This window comes from Scylla paramamosain, chromosome 31 (assembly GCF_035594125.1).
Source record: "Scylla paramamosain isolate STU-SP2022 chromosome 31, ASM3559412v1, whole genome shotgun sequence".
Classification (NCBI taxonomy): Eukaryota; Metazoa; Arthropoda; class Malacostraca; order Decapoda; family Portunidae; genus Scylla; species Scylla paramamosain.
In genome coordinates, this window is record NC_087181.1 from 19,114,000 (window position 1) to 19,136,110 (window position 22,111).

The 22,111-nt window shown below is 40.7% G+C and overlaps 1 protein-coding gene across 1 annotated transcript in view; it reads left to right on the forward strand.

Moving 5' to 3' along the window:
* The window catches only part of LOC135088802 (uncharacterized), a 27,729-nt gene extending 10,862 nt beyond the window's left edge, over nt 1-16,867 (forward strand). Inside the window, exons 2-5 of the mRNA XM_063983855.1 lie at nt 11,503-11,663; nt 12,956-13,060; nt 15,034-15,127; nt 15,835-16,867. Coding sequence (XP_063839925.1) covers nt 11,503-11,663; nt 12,956-13,060; nt 15,034-15,127; nt 15,835-16,418 — 944 coding nt within the window. The 3' untranslated portion in view covers nt 16,419-16,867. The remainder of the gene's footprint in view (nt 1-11,502; nt 11,664-12,955; nt 13,061-15,033; nt 15,128-15,834) is intronic.
* The last annotated feature ends 5,244 nt before the right edge of the window (nt 16,868-22,111 follow it).

Here is a 22,111-nt window from a genome sequence, read left to right on the forward strand (position 1 = left end):
TGACGGGAGGAATGAAGAGCTGGGATGCTGGACTTGCTGTGACGGGATTCTGATGGGAAGGGAAGGGGAGGGAAGGGACAGGGGAGGGAGGGGATAGCGAAGGGATGGAATGAGATGAAAAGGATAAGGATTGGAAGGGAAGAGAGGTGGAAGAAAGAGGGGATAACGAAAGGAAGGAAAGAAGGAATTAGAAAAAAAATATGGAAAGGGAGGAATATGAAGGGAGAGGTGAGAGATGGGATAAAAATACAAGGAAGAGAAAGGAAGGGAAGGGAATTAAGGTAAAGGAGAAAGACGGGAATGGAAGGAAACGAATAGGAGGGAAAATGAAAGGAAGTGAGGAGAGAGAAAAGGAAACAAAGGAAATGGAAAGAAAAAAAAAGTAATGCCACACACATACACACACACACACACACACACACACACACACACACACACACGACTTCACAATCCTCTTCCGAACACCCAGTAATGTCATTTCTTTCCTTCCACGCCTCTCGAACACCGCCTCTCCACTCACTCACTTCAAGTAGTCACCCCTCTGATTGATACCGCGGCAACACTCTTTTCCCGCCTCCCCGTCACTGCCGTTGGATGAATTTATCTTTCCGTTTACTTTTCATCACGGACAGGTAAATTAGGTCAACGTAAGAGGCTGTACCTGGAACACTTTGATAATGAATATACAGGTGTTCATTACTGCATTACATGTTTAATTATTGTGTATATATATTTTTTTAATAGAGTCCCTTCTTCGTTTTCTTTCCAAGCGTCAAGCTGTGGAAAGAGAAAATTGAAGCATGAGTTGGAGATTCATTACACTTTATTCAAATAAGAAAATCTGGTCTGCTTCTCCCATTTGGCGTGGTAGTGTCGGTAAGCCTGCCAGACAGAGGCGCCAGCGACGTGATGACCTCTCACCATCTCTCCTCCTCCTTCAGAAAATATCTAAATCTCTCCACTTGCTCACAAGACAGAAACATTTGCCCTACATCACTGAATTAAGGAGTCATTCTACAACTATGACACGAAATGAATGATGATCCTTGCGGCGAGTGTAAGTCAGTGGAAAAAAATGTTATGATTTAAGCAGCTTTTTTACTGACAGTCGATATTTACATCAGTTATGACAAGTGTAAAATAAAACGCCATGGTGCATTCTGATCTGACTTTAAACGCGATATAGAAGAGAAAAGGAGGGATTTTCATGAATAAGTTGCGTCTTGCCTCCCGGGATACATTTTTCAGAAGTGTATGGAGAATGCGCTCGCCTGTGATTCCCACTCAAAGTTACTACATTCAGTGACATTACACCTCACCCAACCTAAACCTAACCTAACCTAGTCTAAACCAGTCTAGCGTATTCAAGAGTGACTGACATTTACTCTTCCGGACTTGGGAATTATGCTCCCGGAACAGACCAGCACACTCTTCCACTTGCCTCCCTCCCTCCCTCCCTTCCTCCGAGCCACGTCAGTCAAGAGGCAACAGCAACATGTCCATGAAATCCTTCCTTTTCTCTACCATACCGCGTTTGATGTTAAGTATGGATGCACATCATATTCATATTCATATTCATATATCTTTTTTTTTTTCATTCTAAGTTGTTTTCATAATTGTTACAAATATCGACTATCAGCAAAAAAGTTGCATAACAAAAATTCATTCGCTGACTTATGTTCGTCGAGATTGTTTCGTTTTCCCCATGACAAGTTCAGAAAATCGTGTTATAGTTCTAGAAGGAGTGCTTGATCCAACGATACAAGCCTAATGTTCTTGTTTTTCAAGTGGGGATATACAAACATTTTCTTAAAGGAGGAGTGACGATGGGAAGGCAACACGTCCCTGATGCCTGTATCCAGCAAGCTTACCAACACACCCGCGCCACACGAAGGCAACACGTCCCTGATGCCTGTATCCAGCAAGCTTACCAACAAACCCGCGCCACACGGCACAAACGGAGTCGCTTTTCTAATTTGAATGAAAGATGATAAAATTGAAGTCCGGTTTATTTTACGTCTTTTTTTTTTTTCTTTCATTTATTAAACTGAAACTAAAAGAGTGAATTTGTATATTGAAACAAACTTTCCAAACTTGAACTGAGATGAAAAGAACATGAAGCAAAAATATATATAAAAAAAAATGTTATCTTTGATTAATATTTTTGTTACCAGCGTTCATTGTGCCATAAACTTTTGAAATAAATGAATAATAAACATTATGAACTTATCAAGCAAAAATATAATAGAATATAGGCACTGCAATTATAGATGCTAAAAATTCTGCGTGGCCACTGCCCCCCGCACTGCATTAGAGATAAATCTATAAATAAATAAGAGAAAGAACAGAGTAGGAGAAAAAACTAACAATTATTTGCTCATTATATTCAAGTGTGCATGCCAGTAACACCCTCTTTTGGGATGTATACAAAAAATGCCCACTCCACATTTTCATTCCATTTGATATGAATAAAAATAAGTTTAATAATAAATAATCATAAACAACCAGCGATGGAGCCTCAGGTCACCACGTGAAGGAGATCCCACACCATCCCTCTGACGCAGCCTTGAATTAATAGCCACCGTGATCACTGAGGGCCTCTCTCTCTCTCTCTCTCTCTCTCTCTCTCTCTCTCTCTCTCTCTCTCTCTCTCTCTCTCTCTCTCTCTCTCTCTCTCTCTAAGTTTACATATGCGAGGGAGTGACAAAAGAAACAGAAATGCCACATCAGGTTGTCAGTGGTGAGTCGGTAGGAAGATTTTAAAAGAAGGACCAGATACTTTATGGATGGGGATGATAGATGGATATTAGTGGGCAGGTGTCATGCAGGTATACGCGTAGGCCTCATTACTTGTCGGCTGGCTCCCTTATTTTCTTATGTTCGTATTGAAATTAGCGTCTCTTTCCTGTTCCTCATCCTTCTTTTAACTGTAAAGATAAACAAGGAGCGCAAGAAATCATTATCATCTACTTCTTATTCTTCTTAAAATGAGGGAAGCCACAAGAGACCAGTAAGCCTGCGTGGGACAGCCTCTATATAAATCATACCTACCTATATCCATCTATCACCCCAGCCCATAAATTTACGTAATTTTCTTTTAAATCTCCCTATTGACCCGGCACTAACAACATGATTACTGAGTCTGTTCCAGTCATCTACCACTATCGGAGACACAACTTCTTCCTAACTCTTTTACTATATCATTCTCTTCTTACGTCTTTGATTTCTTCTTTAAATCTAACTCTTTTAACTCTTTTTTAAGGTAATTTTATCAAACTTAATCACGAAAAGTTGCATAACAGTATACGAATTTTTATAAACATCACTAATGAGAACACCTGTACTTTCCTATATTTGTACAAACCAGGTGAAGTCAGGTGATGCAGTAATTTAACTGGAAAAAGTGTTTTACTTAGTGTCTGGAGGAAGATTACAATGTGTGTGTGTGTGTGTGTGTGTGTGTGTGTGTGTGTGTGTGTGTGTGTGTGTGTTCATATACCACATTACTCATGATTAATGTGGAATATTTTAGAAGTTCGTTTACACTGGCCATAATTTAATGATGATCCCATGCTGTGATTAATATACAAGCACATTTATCCATCATTCAGTGTATAAGTCTATCTATCTACCTACTGATCCGTCTGTAAATCAATCAATCTATCTATCTATACACCCATCCATCCATCAATCGATCTGTACCACACATCTAATCCACCGTAACATATTCACCTATAACTTGAGAGCTGACATGTTATAAGTTATCCCAGTAATCTTCATGAAAATCCCAGGTCCTCATATCACACTACACGTAAAAGCATAGAGGACTGTAAGTGTGAATGTAAACAGTATTGGATTGGATGCCGCGAACACCAGACTCGGGAGCCAAAAGGACGGGTAAGGTTGGGGGTGAGGGAGAGGGCAGGTAAGGCACCTTTAACGCCTGTACACTTGATTGGAATATCACACCTGTGGCTTCGCTGACACTAAATTTAACTGCGATGTTTTAGAATATTGTAATAAGTTCTTTGCTTCTCTCCATTCCTTCCTTATTTTGTACGAGAGAGAGAGAGAGAGAGAGAGAGAGAGAGAGAGAGAGAGAGAGAGAGAGAGAGAGAGAGAGAGAGAGAGAGAGAGAGAGAGAGAGAGAGAGAGAGCAGGCAGCGATGTAGGACGGCGGGAAGAAAGGAAAATAAGGAAAGACAGAAGGATGAAGACAAAGGAGAAAGGAAAGAAGCGGAAAGGAGAGAGAGAAAGGAGAAGAAAGGAGAGGAGGGAGAGAAGCGGAGAGTGAGAGAATTGTAGAAGAAAGACTGTGAGATAAGGAAAGGAAAGATAAAGAGATTAGGAAGAGATGGATATAGCGAATGATAGAAAGAAGGAAGAAAGAGAGTGGAAGAGAGGAAAGAGAAAGAAGAGAAGGGAGCGAGGAAGGAAAGAAGGAAGACAGGAATCGGGGGTAGGAGGAGAGAAGAGAAGGGTGGACACACACACACACACACACACACACACACACACACACACACACACACACACACTGATCGAGTAAGTCTTTGAGAACGAAGGAAGGAAGGAACGAACGAACGAACGAAGGAAGGAAGGGAGGAAGGTGGGAAGGAAAGAGGGAGAAAGAAGTTTCGTTTGGCGACTGAAGGTGAAATAGCGAGTTCTTTTCTTACCTTTCTTTACCTGTTCTCTTTTATAGCTGTGAAGACGCTTACCACCCTCCCGCCCCTCTCTCACAGCCTTTCAAGTCCTCCCAGAGCCGCGATGCAGTCACACAGATACGAAACAGACAAAACGGATAGACGAGCTGGTTGGTTGATGGTCGAAGCGATGAATACACAAAGGAGGAGCAGGAGGAGGAGCTGGGGGAGGTACAACTCGCTATAAACAATACAAAATTCTGGTACATTGCAACACTCCGCTACCTGGTGATCAATGGTGGTAAAGACTTGTGATGCCAAGGAGTAAAAGAACAATATGGTTTAAAGAAACATAGACAGAGAATCAAAGAAAATACACGATTCACGAAGATTATATAAAGATGAAATTCTAATACTCTTAAAGGAAATACAAATATACATACAAAAATCTGATGACATGAAGGAACCAGTAAAGATGAATTAAAGATGAATTCAGAAACATTACAGTAAATATGAACTAGGAAACAAGACCTGACGATATGAAGGAACAAGTAAAAAATAAATATATATAAATTGAGACGAATTAAAGATGAATTAACAAACGAAGGAATCAAGGAACAAAACCTGCGCATTGAACAAAAAAAAGTAAAGGAATAGATCATAAAAAGTACATAGTATAGATATATTGAGTAAAAAGTATAAAATAGAAAGATGAAAAATAATTGTAACACGCGGCTGTTGTCTTCTTCTTCTTCTTCTTCTTCTTCTTCTTCTTCTTCTTCTTCTTCTTCTTCTTCTTCTTCTTCCTCCTCCTCCTCCTCCTCTTCCTCTCCTCGCTCCGTAAACCAAGAACAGAGAAAAGTGTTGACGCAGAATATGATAGAAGAAAACATCATTATTCTTTGCTGTCTTCACATTTCCGGATTACTGCTCTCTCTCTCTCTCTCTCTCTCTCTCTCTCTCTCTCTCTCTCTCTCTCTCTCTCTCTCTCTACACAATGTTTCGTGACAAGAATTTCTTTATCCTTTCATAAGTTATCTCAGTAATGTGTGTGTGTGTGTGTGTGTGTGTGTGTGTGTGTGTGTGTGTGTGTGTGTGTGTGTGTGTGTGTGTGTGTGTGTGTGTGTGTGTGTGTGTAATTGCTTTCCTTAATTTATTCAAGTCTCTTTATAAGTTAAAAGGAAAAAAAATATAGTCCAGGGAATAAAAAGTAAACAAACAAACAAACAAACAAACAAAAGAGATCTTATTTTTCCCCAAAGAGCGACACTGAGTGGCTAGTTTCTCTCTCTCTCTCTCTCTCTCTCTCTCTCTCTCTCTCTCTCTCTCTCTCTCTCTCTCTCTCTCTCTCTTAACCAGCCTTTAAGAGCCTCAAGCCTCCCACTTCTCTCTCTCAACAATTCCACACAGGCTCGTTCCCTCTCACTTTAGGGCCACAGTGAGAGGGGGAGGGAGGGGGAGTGGGGAGAGAGGGCTCTGTGTCACCTTTCTTAAGTTAGAGAGGGAAAGAACGTGTACTTTATGTCAGTTAAGTGTGCAAGTTTATAAGTTTACCTCTTCCTTCTTCTCGTGTGTGTGTGTGTGTGTGTGTGTGTGTGTGTGTGTGTGTCCACGTTTCCTTGCCTACCCCCTTTCTTCCTCCCCTTATTCCTGTCTTCCTCTCTCCCATCTTCTTTCCCTCGCTTTTTCCTCTCCTTTATCTTTCCTCCCTCCCTTCTTTCGCTTACCTCCTCTATCCTTCTCTTCCTCCATTTCTCCATCTGTGTGTATGTGTGCGTGCGTGTGTGTGTGTAGGTAGGGAGGAGGGATTTCATTCGAGCAAAGAAATCCACGCCAATCCACTTTTATTACAATTAACATAAACCAGGAATTTCAACAAAAGAATCCAATAGAATCAGCCTCTGGTCAGTTGCAATGGTACAGTCACAGTCAACATAAAAGTATAATAATCATCATTTACTTCTGCTTAATTCTTTTCAGTCTCTCTTATCCAACTGCTTCCTTTTAAACTCTGAGAACTGATAGCATGTCGATAAATTGGAGGGTTTACGAGTTTCTAAGTGTAAGTGTAAGTGTAGAATATTACTTAACTTTTACCTATATTCTCTAAGCTAGTGAAATTACAACGCGACTCATTTTGATTTTTGTATATTACCTTCACTACCCTGCAAGTCTCTTCTACTGTACCTTGCTCCCTCTAATATGAAAACCGGTTCACACACACAAACATATTATTACATTTCATTTGTTTATATATGTATTTACGACGTTGCGATCCCGTTAACAAGAGCTTGCGATCCAGTAGCGAGTCGTTCCTTGTAATCTGAAGAATCCTGATACAGATACACAAGCCACCACGGACCTTGCTGCTAACGAGACGCCCTACCCACTACAGAACACTACATAACTCAGCTTCACTCAGGCATTACGTAATATCCATCCTCCACTCATCCAAGCGGATACTCCCCTCCACTTCAGGCTAATCCACACACCAGCACGACCTTATCTCCACCACGACCACTGAGGAGAGAAGGCCCTGGCAATGCTGTCGTCCCTTTTTTTACCTTATCCAAGCTACGCCACACGCCCGCCCTTAACTACCCACGTCATTCGCTCGTCACACTAAGACCCGGTTTGTTCTCTCACCACTACTGTTTTCAAAGGTCGTAGAGTTGACTAGCCGGCTTCTCATGAGTGCTTCTCCTCTTAATCATGTAGAAGCCACGTTAATTTGTCACTTGAACAATAATAACACTGTCATAACAACACACAACTCTCATACATTCATCACTTCCTCATTTTTTACCATCATTCTTTATCTCAGTGACTCCCAAACTGTGTGCCGTGGCTATCATCAAACTGCACCACTTAATTTTCCTAGATAGTTAGGTGTTCTTAAAATTTCAGCTTTTACTAACTCTGCACTTCACTGACATCTGGGTTCATGTGCCGTTAGAGTCCAAGATGCACCTTTACTACGCCACCAAGCAGCAAAGACTGACAATGACCGCCTTACCTACATACTTGGCCAGTTTCCTATAAGACGGTGACAAGACTAGCATCAGATTATTGTGTTAAATTTACATCTCTAGATTTTTTTTTATTGTCGCAGTGTGTGTGTGTGTGTGTATGTGTGTGTGTGAGGGTGGGTGGATGGAAGTGTGTGGGTGTCCGCTTGTTTGCATATCTCTCTCTCTCTCTCTCTCTCTCTCTCTCTCTCTCTCTCTCTCTCTCTCTCTCTCTCTCTCTCTCTCTCTCTCTGGCAGCATATATCTTCATCATCTTACATCACTTTACCCTCCTCCTCCTCCTCCTCCTCCTCCTCCTCCTCCTCCTCCTCCTCTTCCTGCAATGGCTTACGTTCACTAACAGGATTGAACTTCATTTAACGGCTTCATATATCACTGAAGATCTCCCTCGCGTTCAGAAGGAGGAGGAGGAGGAGGAGGAGGAGGAGGAGGAGGAGGAGGAGGAGGAGGAGGAGGAGGAGGAGGAGGAGGAGGAGGAGGAGGAGGAAGAAAAAGAAAAGAAGAACAAGAACAAGAACAACAAGAACAAGAAGAAGAACAAGAAGAAGAAGAAGATAAAAAAAACAATAACATGAAGAACCAAACGAAAGACACTTAAGCATTCCTAACCTCAAAAAGAACAACAACAAAAACAAGAAGACCAAATAGAACGAAAAGAGAACATGAGGACAACAACAACAATAACAACAACAAGGAAAAACAAAACAAAATACACACACACACACACACACACACACACACAAACACAAAAAGTCCCCTAAACATATTTTAACACATAACTTTATTACCCTCAAACTACCTTGTCCCTTCCTGCCCCGGTCCAGCCTCCTTACAAGCCTTAGTGGTCCCACCTGCCTCTTCCCACATTACCTGAGTTCCTTCCAGTGGCCCCCTCCAGACCAGCGTCAACTTGAAACATACGATCATCCGCTATACTCTATTCCTGTTGTCACATTAGCTCAGTCTAGTGGCAGTAGTAGTAGTAGTAGCCAGGGTAAACATCGGGGAGGGTGAATTATAAGATTAAGTGTGTTTAGTGTCTTTCTCTGTCTTGGGTTAAGTTTGGGTAGTAGTGGTGTATTTAAATGTGTGTTTTTTTCTTTTTTCTGTTCGTTTTTTTGTCTGTGTTTCTGAGCCTTTCTATATGTTTGTCTGTCTGTCTGTCTGTCTTTGTCTCTCGGTCTCTCTCTCTCTCTCTCTCTCTCTCTCTCTCTCTCTCTCTCTCTCTCTCTCTCTCTCTCTCTCTCTCTCTCTCACCCACACGCAGATAGATAGATAAATAGACAGAGAGAGAGAGAGAGAGAGAGAGAGAGAGAGAGAGAGAGAGAGAGAGAGAGAGAGAGAGAGAGAGAGAGAGAGAGAGAGAGAGAGAGAGAGAGAGAGAGAGGCGGGAAACTAACGGGGCAAAGAAGACACAAGCGTGACAGTTTGTAAGAAAAGAAACAAGAAAAAAAAGTAAATAAAGTTTCCTCTTATCCCCTGGTTGACATGAGAGAGAGAGAGAGAGAGAGAGAGAGAGAGAGAGAGAGAGAGAGAGAGAGAGAGAGAGAGAGAGAGAGAGAGCTACAACGCGTCCTATTCGTCTAAACAGAAGCAATAGTAAAGTAAAGGAAATGGAGTGGGGGAGATCGTGGGAGGAAAAAGGCGCATGAAGAGGACAGGGGGAAAAATGGGAGTTGGAAGGATGGGAAGGGGAGTGGAGGGTAAGGGAGGCGCGGGAAGGGGGTGGCGTGGCGGTACAATATATATAAGGCGTGGTAAGCAACGTTTTCCGCGCCACGTAACAGCTTAATGTGATCTTGTTTATAAGCTTAGGTCACGCGAGAGAGAGAGAGAGAGAGAGAGAGAGAGAGAGAGAGAGAGAGAGAGAGAGAGAGAGAGAGAGAGAGAGAGAGAGAGAGACTTGTAGGATAGTGTGTATGTGCGTGAATGATTTTCGACACACATACACACACATACACACACACACACGGTACGTATATACAATTTTTTTTATTTCTTGCAATTTCTTATCATTTTTTGAACGTATTTTTAACTTTCGCGCATCAACTGCAAATCTTTTTCATTCCATTAATAATTAAACTCTTCTGATTTTCTTCTTCTTCTTCTTCTTCTTCCTTATCTTTATTATATATTGAGTATTATTACCTATTTTTTTCTTAATCACGTAACTTTCTGTTCTGTTGCATCTACTGTATAAACTATTATTTCTTCTTTATTATCTTACTTTCTCTGTTTCCCACATTTGTTATCATTATTATACTTTACTATCCTTTTAGAATCTTATTATTTTTATTTTCGTTTTATATTCTCTATGTTCTCTTTCATTAATTTCTTTATTTTATTATGTTGTTTAAAAGTATATTGTTGCCATTCTTCTTATTATTACTTTTACCATTATTATTATTATTATTATTATTATTATCATTATTATCAGCATTCTTTCTCGTCACTCATTACTTCTTATATCTGCTTTCAATATTCTTCCTTACACACTCCAATCTCTTATCAGCAATGTCTAAGCCACCATTACTCTTATTTTTGTATTGCTTTCACTAACATCGCTTCCTCTCTCGTACTATTTACTATCAACATTCTTTCTTCCGTGTAATTTTCTTTTATTTTAGATCAGCTTTTTAATATACTCCCTTGTACTCTCTCATCTCTTATCAGCAGTGACGAAACCCCCAACCCGCCACACCAGTCCACAATCATGTAACTCCACATTCTTACAACAGATTATCTTCTCGTTCTGTTTTCTTTATATAATCTCCCAGCATTTATTTTTTTTATTTTTTTCCTCCTTGACCTTTAGCTTTCTCTAGAGGGGTCTCAAAAAATCGTTTCCTTAAGTAATCGAATCCTGTTTTCCGCAAGTGTACTTCAGTCTTGGCGTTGCATTTAGGTGTTTTGGTGACGGTTACAAAAGGTTACTAGCAGCGAGAGAGAGAGAGAGAGAGAGAGAGAGAGAGAGAGAGAGAGAGAGAGAGAGAGAGAGAGAGAGAGAGAGAGAGAGAGAGAGAGAGAGAGAGAGAGAGAGAGAGAGAGAGGGGGAAAGAAGAGAGACGCAAAAAAACCGGCCTCCATGTCACTCCCTCCCTTCTTCTCTTCCCCCATTTTTCCACCTCCTCCTCCTCCTCCTCCTCCTCCTCCTCCTCCTCCTCCTCCTCCTCCTCCTCCTCCTTTCTCACACCCCCCCATCCTCTCCCCCATCCTGCCAACGCCCTTGTCAACACGATGAAAACGAGAAACAAAAGGCGACACTCCAAAGAGAGAGAGAGAGAGAGAGAGAGAGAGAGAGAGAGAGAGAGAGAGAGAGAGAGAGAGAGAGAGAGAGAGAGAGAGAAACCTTTGCTCTTATCACTCATGTACAAGAAAAGAACAGCGTGCATCCGCTCTCTCTCTCTCTCTCTCTCTCTCTCTCTCTCTCTCTCTCTCTCTCTCTCTCTCTCTCTCTCTCTCTCTCTCTCTCTCTCTCTTTTAATCTCTTACGCAAAACTTTCGTTTCTCCCTCATGTCAAACTCTTCCATCACAACACACACACACACACACACACACACACACACACACACACACACACACACACACACACACTACAGGACATGAAACGTACATTATTCTAATCATCACTTTGATTAAAACGTGTAAAAATCTAATAATTTCCTGTTTTAACTCACAACAGTAAAAAGTCGGGAGCATTATTAATTACAAGCACACACACACACACACACACACACACACACACACACACACACACACACACACACACACACACACACACACACACACACCAGAACACTTCCCTAAGGTGTGTTTCCTCCCCCAGGTGCTACCGAGGGGGCAGTGTCTTCCCCGGAGTGGTCACCGCCCCCTGTGCCCCCGCGCCACCTGGGACCTCCCGCACCATGGGAGCATGTGGCCAGTGACGCTGTGTCCTCCCTCCTAGCTGGGCCAATCAACGCTCAGAATATAATGCGACTTCAGAGGGTATGTATGTCCTGTTTACTAATGCAGGTTATTCAGCGTTTTCACTCTTTCATCATTCACTAGTAAATCTTGGTGCTCTGCTTGACTTTTATGTCTTAGAATGCGAAGGTGAGGCATTAACTTCACTCTTTTATCTCTCGCTGGTAAATTGTGCGGCTCTCATCCTGACTATTCTGTCCACCTTATTAATGCATGAGTTATCCAGTACCCTCACTCTTTCATCCTTCGCTGGTAAACTCTGAGGCTCTCTTCCCAATTATTCTGTCCACCTTAGACTGCAAAGTTTAAGCATTATCTTCACTCTCTCATCTCTTTCATTTATAAAACTCTGGAACTATTTGCCTAACAATTCTGTCCATCTCACTAATGCAAAGGTTAAGCATTATTTTCACTCTTTCCTTCCTAAGCATTCTGTTCATATTACTAATGCAGAGTAAGCCTTTACTTTCATTCCTTCCGCTTGTAAACCCTGGAACTCTGCCTGATTATCCCTTCCACCTTAACAATAAAAAGGTTAAGCATTATCTTCTCTTTTCATCCTCTCACTGGTATTCAGGAACTCTCCACGCACCTCAGTCATCTTTACTCTATCATTCTTTTCACTAGTAAATCTGAAACTCTCTATATTCTCCTTACTAATGGGATATAGTTGTTCAGCATCTTCACAGTTTCATCTTTCATTGGTATATTGCGTAACTTTCCCTATACTATTTTTTTTTTCACTTTACTAATGCAAGAGTTAACCATTGTCTTGAGTTTCTTCATATTTCACTGGTAAATTCTAGAACTCTTCAGCTAAGTACTCTAAGAAAAATAGCCATTATATCCTCACTCTTTCATCGCTTTCTGTAACTGTCAAACACTTGTATTCCCCTTACTTACACCTTACTTACTTTCTCTCTACCTTTTACTTGGCAACATTTTTTTGTCTTCAGTAAGAACGAGTATTCACATCAACTTTACCTACGTTTTCTATTTTCCTCCTCTTTATTATTATTATTATTATTATTATTATTATTATTATTTTTCATTGGAGGCTCTTCCGTGGTAGTCATTCTTGTCTGACCTATTACTGAACTTGTGAACTTTCCTCATAACTTTTCCCTGATTTTCTCCTTTGTGACATTTCTGACATCAACAGTTTAAAATTTTTCTGTTCGTCACTTTTCTGATCTTTTTTTTCCCCCTTTTTCCTTTCCTCCAGAAGTTGCCTTTACGTACTTTCAAGAATGACCACTTGTATATATTGCCATGTGTATTCCAATGTGATGTGTTCCTGTTTACTCCTTCAGATACCAGAGAGGACGTCGAGGCCCCTAAAAATAATGACTCCAGGGGTCCCCAAGAGGCTTTACTTCGCCCCTAGACTGGGGAAGAGGAGCCCCAGCCTAGTGGAGGTAAAGGGAGTAAGAAGCGCTGGGATATAACTGAAGGGAAAGAAGGTAGAAAAGGAAGAGGAGGAAGGGAGAGGTTTTGTGAAGAGGAATTTTGGATATAAAATGATTAACCCTTTTGTGCGCAGCTTCATGTGGCGACATTTATAGGTACCTTTAAAAAACAAACGCATTTTAGAAAGTGGGACATCGAACTCTTTATGGCCGGTAAGTCAGCTGAGGCATGAACACTTCCTACCCAAACAATGAAGATAATTATGTATTGAGTTCCCAACCTCAGAGTGTTTGTCATATTATCTCTAATAAAGATTTCTGTTAACTTGCAAACAACTGACGTCAGGCTAATTGGATAAGGAGGAAGCGATGGCTAAGAGAGATAAATGAGAAGCAGCAGGAGGAGGAGGAGGAGGAGGAAGAGGAGGAGGAGAAGGATCAAATGAAGATAGAATAAGAGATACGCAAGGGTGAATAGAAATAAGATAAAAGAGAGGAGAGGAAAAAGAAAGCGAAAAAAAAAAGAGGGGAGAGAAAAGTGTGAGTGACTGTAGGAAGAAGGAAGAAGCGGAAGACCACGAAGGACAAGGAAGAGGAGGAGGAGGAGGAAGAAGAGGAATAAGGAAATCAGACGTTAGGAAGTTTAGAAGAGAATCAGGAAAGCATGGAGAAGGAGGAGGAGGAGGAGGAGGAGGAGGAGGAGGAAGAGGAAGAGATGAGAGACATGTGAGAGGTAAGGTGTCGGAGAAATGAGGTAAAGAAAACGAGGATGATATGAAAGAAGGGAGGAGGAGGAGGAGGAGGAGGAGGAGGAGGAGGAGGAGGAGGAGGAGGAGGAGGAGGAGGAGGAGGAGGAGGAGGAGGAGAGGAGGAGGAGGAGGAGGAAAAGGAGGAGGAGGAGGAGGAAAACCAACCACAGAAAAACTTAATGGCAAAAATAGAGGAAAGAGAAAGAATTCACAAAAAAAAGAAAACTCATAAGGAAACACACAAACATACAGAGAGAGAGAGAGAGAGAGAGAGAGAGAGAGAGAGAGAGAGAGAGAGAGAGAGAGAGAGAGAGAGAGAGAGAGAGAGAGAGAAATCCCAACACACACACACACCCTACAATCAGCTACCTTACCTCAACCCTCAAAGATAGTTGTCACAATCACCTGTCTTTTAAATCAACTAAGACACCTGGACTACCTTCCCTCCTCCGCTCTTGTTCCCTCACTCCCCACCAGACACACTGACCCACCTCACTCAGGGCCAGGATAGATACTTGGCGCCCGATTCTTAAATACTCTTTGGGGACTCTTGAATATTCTTTATTTAAGGGTCCTTTTGACTACTTTTTTAGGCGACTAGCTCTTCAGTGGGCATTTTCTTTAAGCCTTTTAGTTGCCTGCCTCCTCTTACATAAAAAAAAGAAGAAAATAGCCACTGTAGCACTCCTCCACGTATGCTGACTCCATTAACACATCAGTCACACCCTCACGCACCGTCCACACGAGTCTTGCCCTACACATTATAATAGTATGTCAAGTGTGTTGTATTTTTATTTATTTTTTTATTATTCTTTCAGTACTAGTAGCCTTAATCTCAACCTCACATATGTAATTGTGTACGTTTTTTCAGTTCTGCGCTGTACTTTCCTTAATGAACTGTGTATTATTAGAAGCGGTGGTGGTGGTGGTAGTAGTAATAGTAGTAGTAGTAGTAGTAGTAGTAGTAGTAGTAGTAGTAGTAGTAGTAGTAGTAGTAGTAGTAGTAGTAGTAGTAGTAGTAGTAGTAGTAGTAGTAATAGCAGTAGCAGTAGTAGTAGTAATAACAGTATTGGTGTGAAATAAAAATATAACTATCATCATCATCATCAAACACACACACACACACACACACACACACACACACACACACACACACACACACACACACACACACACACACACACACACACACACACACACAAATCAGCCCAAACATTCCAACCTGCATTACAGTCACTTGATGAGAGGGGAAGGAGGGACGCAGCATCCCACAATGAGGACCTTGAGGACGCCGTCACCATCCCCTACAGCTGGTGGTGGCCCCTGGGTGAGTGCAGCCCCTACAAGCCCTGTCACCCCCTGCCATCACTGCATTAGCCTGTTCTCTGTATAGTAGTGTATTGGTGTTCCTTCCATCGCCTCTCGCCCTCCCTGTTGTCATTTCTGTAGCTGAATTCTCTGTAGCTGCTCTAAATGTAGTGTCTCTTGATTTCTTTTATATTGGTCCTATGATCTTGATTCTACATGCACCCTGCTGCTGCTTCTGATTCATTACGCATCTATCTCATCCTTCTCTTCTTCCTCTTCATCTTCATTATCTTTTTATTCTTCTTTTTCTCCTCCTCCTCCTCCTCCTTCTCCTCCTCCTCCTTCTTCTGAAGTTCATATATTTCCCCTTATTTCTTCCCCCTTTTTGCCATATCCTTTAGCAATATAAGTAAATAAATAACTAAATAAATAAATAAATAGATAAATAAATAAATATATATATATATATATATATATATATATATATATATATATATATATATATATATATATATATATATATATATATATATATATATATATATATATATATATATATATATATATATATATATATATATATTGATTTTTGAAGACGACGGGACCTCCTCATCCTCCTTGTCCTTCTCCTTGTCCTCGTCCTCCTCCTGACATTCATATTTTGTCCCTATCGTTCTACTTGACAATGTTCCCGACCACTTCACTCAGTCACTCTCTCCCTTGCAGTGTCGGTGCGTCGGTCCAGCTTCTCGCCACGCCCGGGCAAGCGTGCGGAGGGAGAGGAGATGGACCTTCCCTATGACTACTACGACTCAGAGGACGACGAGGACGAGGAGACTGAAGACGAGGACGAGGACGAGGACGAGGGAGTTTTACAGGACAAGAGGGACTCGGCATTTGCGTTCTCGCCACGGCTTGGCAAAAGAGTGCAGAAGTCCGCCTTTGCATTCGCTCCTCGCCCCGGGAAGAGAAGCAACTTCGCCTTCGCCCCAAGACCGGGAAAGAGGACCGGCAGTATCTTCGCTTTCGCGCCACGACCAGGGAAGCGGACCAACTTCGCCTTTGCGCCACGACCAGGCAAGAAAAGCAACTTTGCCTTCGCCCCAAGACCAGGGAAAAAGACCAGCTTCGCCTTCTCGCCACGGCTGGGCAAGAAGGCGGATTTTGCTTTCGCTCCGAGGCCGGGAAAGCGATCGGACTCCCCAAGCGAGACTGAAGACAGACAGACGGGGGAGACCTGGTGGATTGGTGAGGGTGCCAGCTCGACGGTAACCACCCAGCCACCCTTCCTCCCGCCGCGGCTGGAGTAGACGTCCGCTGTACTCTTATTATTGTTACCTTGGTACCGTGATGGCTGGAGGAGGCATAGGAGGTGCTAGGATATACTGAGAGAGTCATCCGAGGCAGCTGTGAGTCTCTGTCCCTCTGTCCCACGCTCCAGTGAGTGAAGAGTCAGTCTTTCACGCAAGAGGAAGGTTTCAAGGCTCTCCATATGGTTGATTTCTGAGCTACATTGATGATGATGATGATGATTGATGATAATGATGATGAATAAACTTTATCTTTAATACTTGTTGCTTGTGTTATCTGGCTGGCTTTACAAGTGAGACAACTGTTGATTTTATTGGTGTATTTATCTACTTATTCATTCTTAGTGCTACAAACAACCTGAATTCTCTCTCTCTCTCTCTCTCTCTCTCTCTCTCTCTCTCTCTCTCTCTCTCTCTCTCTCTCTCTCTCTCTCTCTCTCTGGCTCTGTGGTACAATGCTCAGCTCACGAGTTCGATCTTGGCTCACGGCAGTTTCTCGGTGGGGGAGGTAGCGCTCTGTCTCTCCTGACGCTAGCTGGCGTCATATGACCTCGATGTTGTGACGCATTAGCTCCAATGATAACTAAATTTCTCCCTCCCTCTAGTACCTCGACCCTCCAACACACACACACACACACACACACACACACACACACACACACACACAAAGAGTTCTGGGTGTGGGTGTAGGTGAGGATGAAGGAGGCACCCTCACACACCCACCACCCCCATCCCCGGCTGGACCCCCCAACCCAACAGTCCCCCACAACAGCCCTGCATCCTTCCCCTTGTTATACCCTGCTGGAGGGAAGCATTAGTCACTACCCAGTCTTGTATGGAAAGTTGTAAGGTATGCATGGGTTAAATAATGTGGAAAAAAAAAAAAAATACATGCCTGGTGATCTGATCCATTTTGAAATTGTTAATATTGATGGATGGATAAGAAATATACTTACTAAATTAACTGGATTTTTAAGGAAGGAAAGCTGGTGGGTGGATAAGTGTGATTTAATGATTGTATCTCTGTCTGAAGAGGATCAAGTATGACATAGATTAAAAGGGAAACAATGATGGTGATGAGTTTCTTAATGGGAGGTTTGGCTTATGAAAACGAATAACAGAAATGTGGGAATATAAATGAACAGCCTCGTTTAGTGTAACAAAAACAAGTAATGTTATCACAACTTCAACAAATTTAACATTTACAACAACAACAACAACAATAACAACAAAACACTAACAGCCTTATCAACAAAATCAAAATCAAACACCACCTGCAGAGAGAGAGAGAGAGAGAGAGAGAGAGAGAGAGAGAGAGAGAGAGAGAGAGAGAGAGAGAGAGAGAGAGAGAGAGAGAGAGAGAGAGAGAGAGAGAGAGAGAGAGAGAGAGAGAGAGAAACACAAGACAAAAAAATAAAAAACTAATTAATTAACTAAAACAATAACAGTGCAGCGAACCTATAATAATCAGATAAGAGATTGAGGAACCCGCCTAAAGCCCTCTCAGCTCACGAGGCAGTGGTGACTGGGACCGCCCTCCACAGTGGGCAGTCACGGTCGAAATCAAAGCGCAGGGCTGAGGGTTCCCAGTCCTATCACTGCGGTTCTTTAAATCCCCCTTCACGATGCGTGGGAAATACGAAGGCAGCATTTTTTCAGTATTTTTTTTCAACACATGGAAATAAAACAGATAAATATTCGATGATAAAAATACGATAGACAAACAGACAGGCAAAGAGATCGGCAAACAGACAAATACAGACAGACACAGACAAGTAAACAGACACACAGACAGACAGATAGACAGACGATTAACAAAACAACAAAGCAAGCAGACAGACAGACAGACAGACAGACAGACAGACAGACAGACAATTATTAACAATGGGTACTATGTCAAAATAACAATTAAGAAGAAATTATACTAGGAAAAAAAATATATATATACCTGTTCTTTAAAATCAAAAATGAAAAAGATAAACTGTTTTTGTTACCTTATTTATTTTTTATTTATTTATCTATTTTATTTTTTTTATCAAGAAGTAAAAGCACAAAGTGGTTTGCAACGGGAGAGGGATTGAAGATTTTATGGAGGAGGAGGAGGAGGAGGAGGAGGAGGAGGAGGAGGAGGAGGAGGAGGAGGAGGAGGAGGAGGAGGAGGAGGAGGAGGAGGAGGAGAAGAAGAAGAAGAAGAAGAAGAAGAAGAAGAAGAAGAAGAAGAAGAAGAAGAAGAAGAAGAAGAAGAAGAAGAAAAGAAGAAGAAGAAAAGAAAAGAAAAGAAAAGAAAAGAAAAGAAAAGAAAAAGAAAGAAGAAAAGCAAAAATGAGATGATGGTGATGATAGTGACGATAATGAGGCAAAAGGAAAAGGAAAAGGAGGAGGAAGAGACGAAGAGGACGGAAAATGCAAAAAAAAAAAAAGAAAAAGAAGAGGAAAACGAGAAGGAGATGGAGGAGGAGAAAGATAAGAAGAAAAGAGGAGGAGGAGGAGGAGGAGGAGGAGGAGGAGGAGGAGGAGAGGCCGCCATTCTCACGGACTGTCACCTTCACTACAGGTTAGCCAATCACCGCTTTACCTTCCAATCTCCTTCTTTTACTCCTCCTTTCCCTCTTCGTCTCTCCTTTATCATCCTCTCCCTCTCTTTTATCTTCTATTTTCTCTTTTTTTCATTCTTCTCCCTTTCCTCTTTCCTTCCTTTCTTTCTCTCTCCTTTATCACCCTTTTCTTCTCTTGCATTTCCTATCCTGTCTTTTTATATTCTCTATTCTCCTCTTTTCTTCTTTTTTTTCTTTATTCTTTCTTTATCGCCCTCTTTCTCTCTTCAATCTCTCATTCTCTCTTTTTTATTCTTTATTCTCCTCTTTCTTTCATTCATTTCTTAATTTTCTCTTTATTATCCTTTCTCTCTCTTGTATCTCCTATCTTCTTTATTTTTTTCCTCTCCTCTTTCCTTCTTTTTTCTTTATTCCTTCTTTATTCTTTATTTTTTTTCTTTATAATTGTACCTCTCTTGTATCTCTTTTTCTCTTTTTTTTCCATTTTTTTCTTTCCTCTTCCTTTTCTTCCTTTTTTCTTATTATTTATCAACGTCTCCCTTCAGTATCTTATTTCCTCTCCTTTTTTAACTCCTTATCTCTTCTTCCCCTTTTCCTAATTGCTTCCCTTGAGATACAATAATTCACTTTAAAGCAGAAAGGGAAAAAAAAAAAAAAGGAAAGAGGAAAAGATACAGACAAATTTCTCTACTCCTTCTTAAACAATAGACAAAATAAATAAATACGTCAATAAATTAAATGAAGTGAAAAAGAAGGAAAGAAGTGAGCCATTTTTGTGTCTATCTTGGAAAAAAAAAAAATTCGTGTCCAGGAAAAAAATAAATAAATAAATAAAATAAAAAGTGGAGAGAAATACTGTTATTTATTTATTTATTTGATTTATTTTTTTATTATTTATTTATTTATTTATTTATTTTTTTTTTGTAACACTCATCTAAGAAATGCAAGGAAAAAAAATGGGAGACCTATTTCATCATTGTTGTCCTTTTTTTAACCCCTCGCTTTCATGATTTCATTATTTTCCTTCTCTATTTTACCATTACTTCATTATTCCTTCATTATTTCATTACTGTCCTTCGTTGTTTTAATGTTGTCCTTTTTTTTTACCACATTTTACCACTTTCACTAATTACTGTCCTCTTTACCACTCGCTTCCTACAAACATTAGATAAAAGATATGGAAGTATTATAACTACTAAGTACATAAAAAAAAAAATCACTTTTCTTGAAAATACAAAGAAAAAAAAAGGAATGTAGAGAAACTATTACTGCAGTTTATTTCTACACCTCCCTTCTTAAGAATATAAAGGAGATGGGAGGTAGAGAAACTATCATTGCAGTCTATCTATACCAGTCCCTTCTCAAGAATAGAAAGAAAACGGAGAGGCGGATGCTATTATTGCGCGCGTGAAGCGGTAGTTAATATCTCTAGGGAAATCATTAGTTTCAGGTCTCTGTGGAAGCAAGCGAATGTAGTCCTCGTTTTTAGGAAAGGAAATGAAAAGTTAATGTTGAAGTCTCACCTCAGCCGGACCTCAAATTTAACAGCCTATAGTGGAAGTTGCAGTGTTTTCAAGGGTGTTTTTCATGATGCCAGTGATAGTTTAACAGGTTGTAATGAAAGGTTAGCGCGTTTTCAAGGACGTTTTCATGATTCTAGTGACATTTTAACAAGGATTCAGCATCAACAATGGACAAACACTCTTGAGAACCCGACTGGAATAAATTCAGTAATCAGATTGTTGGTGCAAAGTCACAAGGGAACTTTAGAAGGATAAATAAACTTATGAATATGGATGACAGGTGGGTGTAGGAAGATAGGTTTTATACAGGGACCGCCACATGTTAGCCTTTTGTCTTCTTACAGCTTCCTCTATGTTCTTACGTAAAAAAGAATAATAAATAAATAAAATAAAAGGAAAGAAAACGAATACTACAATAGCTGGACATTTGATTGCACCTGGTTCTCTCTCCCTTCAGGTCGCACCTCTGAGTTGTTCACCAGAGCCATGTGTAGGTATACAAGTACGCTTTTTTACTTCTAACATGAATAAAAGATCTATTTTTAATCGGTGGTAACGTATGAGTAGTACGGAGAATATCGGAGTTTTATTACACCTTTCCAGGTATAGCCTTTCATGTCAATGTTAAGCTCTAATCGCCTTTAGCAATATCAAGTTTATATAATCGGAGATACACAAGGCATCCTCATATTCAGTCACATTTGGTGTCAACTTATTTTAGTGAACGCAATATAGGACGTTACGTGGTTGAAAGGACCACGAGAATGTAAACAATGTCCTCACTCTCAAGCGTCGAGGCGTCTTACCTCGACTTATTTTAGCAGCCCCTAGTCAACTAAAAATCATTAAGGTTTTCAAGGGTTTTTATTTTTTTCTTTCTTTATCCTAATCCCAGTTTAGCAGACTATAGTTGAGGTTACTGGAGTCTTCCAGGATGTTTTCATGGTTCTAGAGATAGCTTAATAACCTGAAGCAAAAGGTCACGGGATTTTCAAGAGTGTTTTCATGATGCGAGTGACAGTTTAAGGATCAGCATCAGCAATGGGCATACACCAAATAGAACCCAATACTCATGTATATGACCTTAGAAAATGGTCCTTATGAGAGAATAAATGTTCAAATAAATAAATAAATGTTAAACAAGAATCTCTTATTGATAAAGTAACAAACACTATCACTCTAGTAATATTTCAAGCGGATCAATAAGATGTTATGCTATTACACGTATATCATTATCGTTGCGCATACTAGCTTGGTTAAGGATAATCTATAAATGCCAAGACAAATTTTATAATACAAATGCAGGTTATATAAAAGACTGGCTTAGGTTGTGTGTGTTTTACCGGGCTGTCTCTTGACTCATTACCACAGGAAGTAGTCTTTGTGTGTGTGTGTGTGTGTGTGTGTGTGTGTGTGTGTGTGTGTGTGTGTGTGTGTGTATTCAACAACGTCAGGCTACTACTACCACTACTGCTGCTACTACAACCACAAAGGGAGAAAGAAAATTAACAAACTAAAAAAATATAACAAAATAAGATCACAAGATCACCACCACCACTACCACCATCACCTTCACCACCACCAACATCTGCGTATACCGGACACACACACTGAG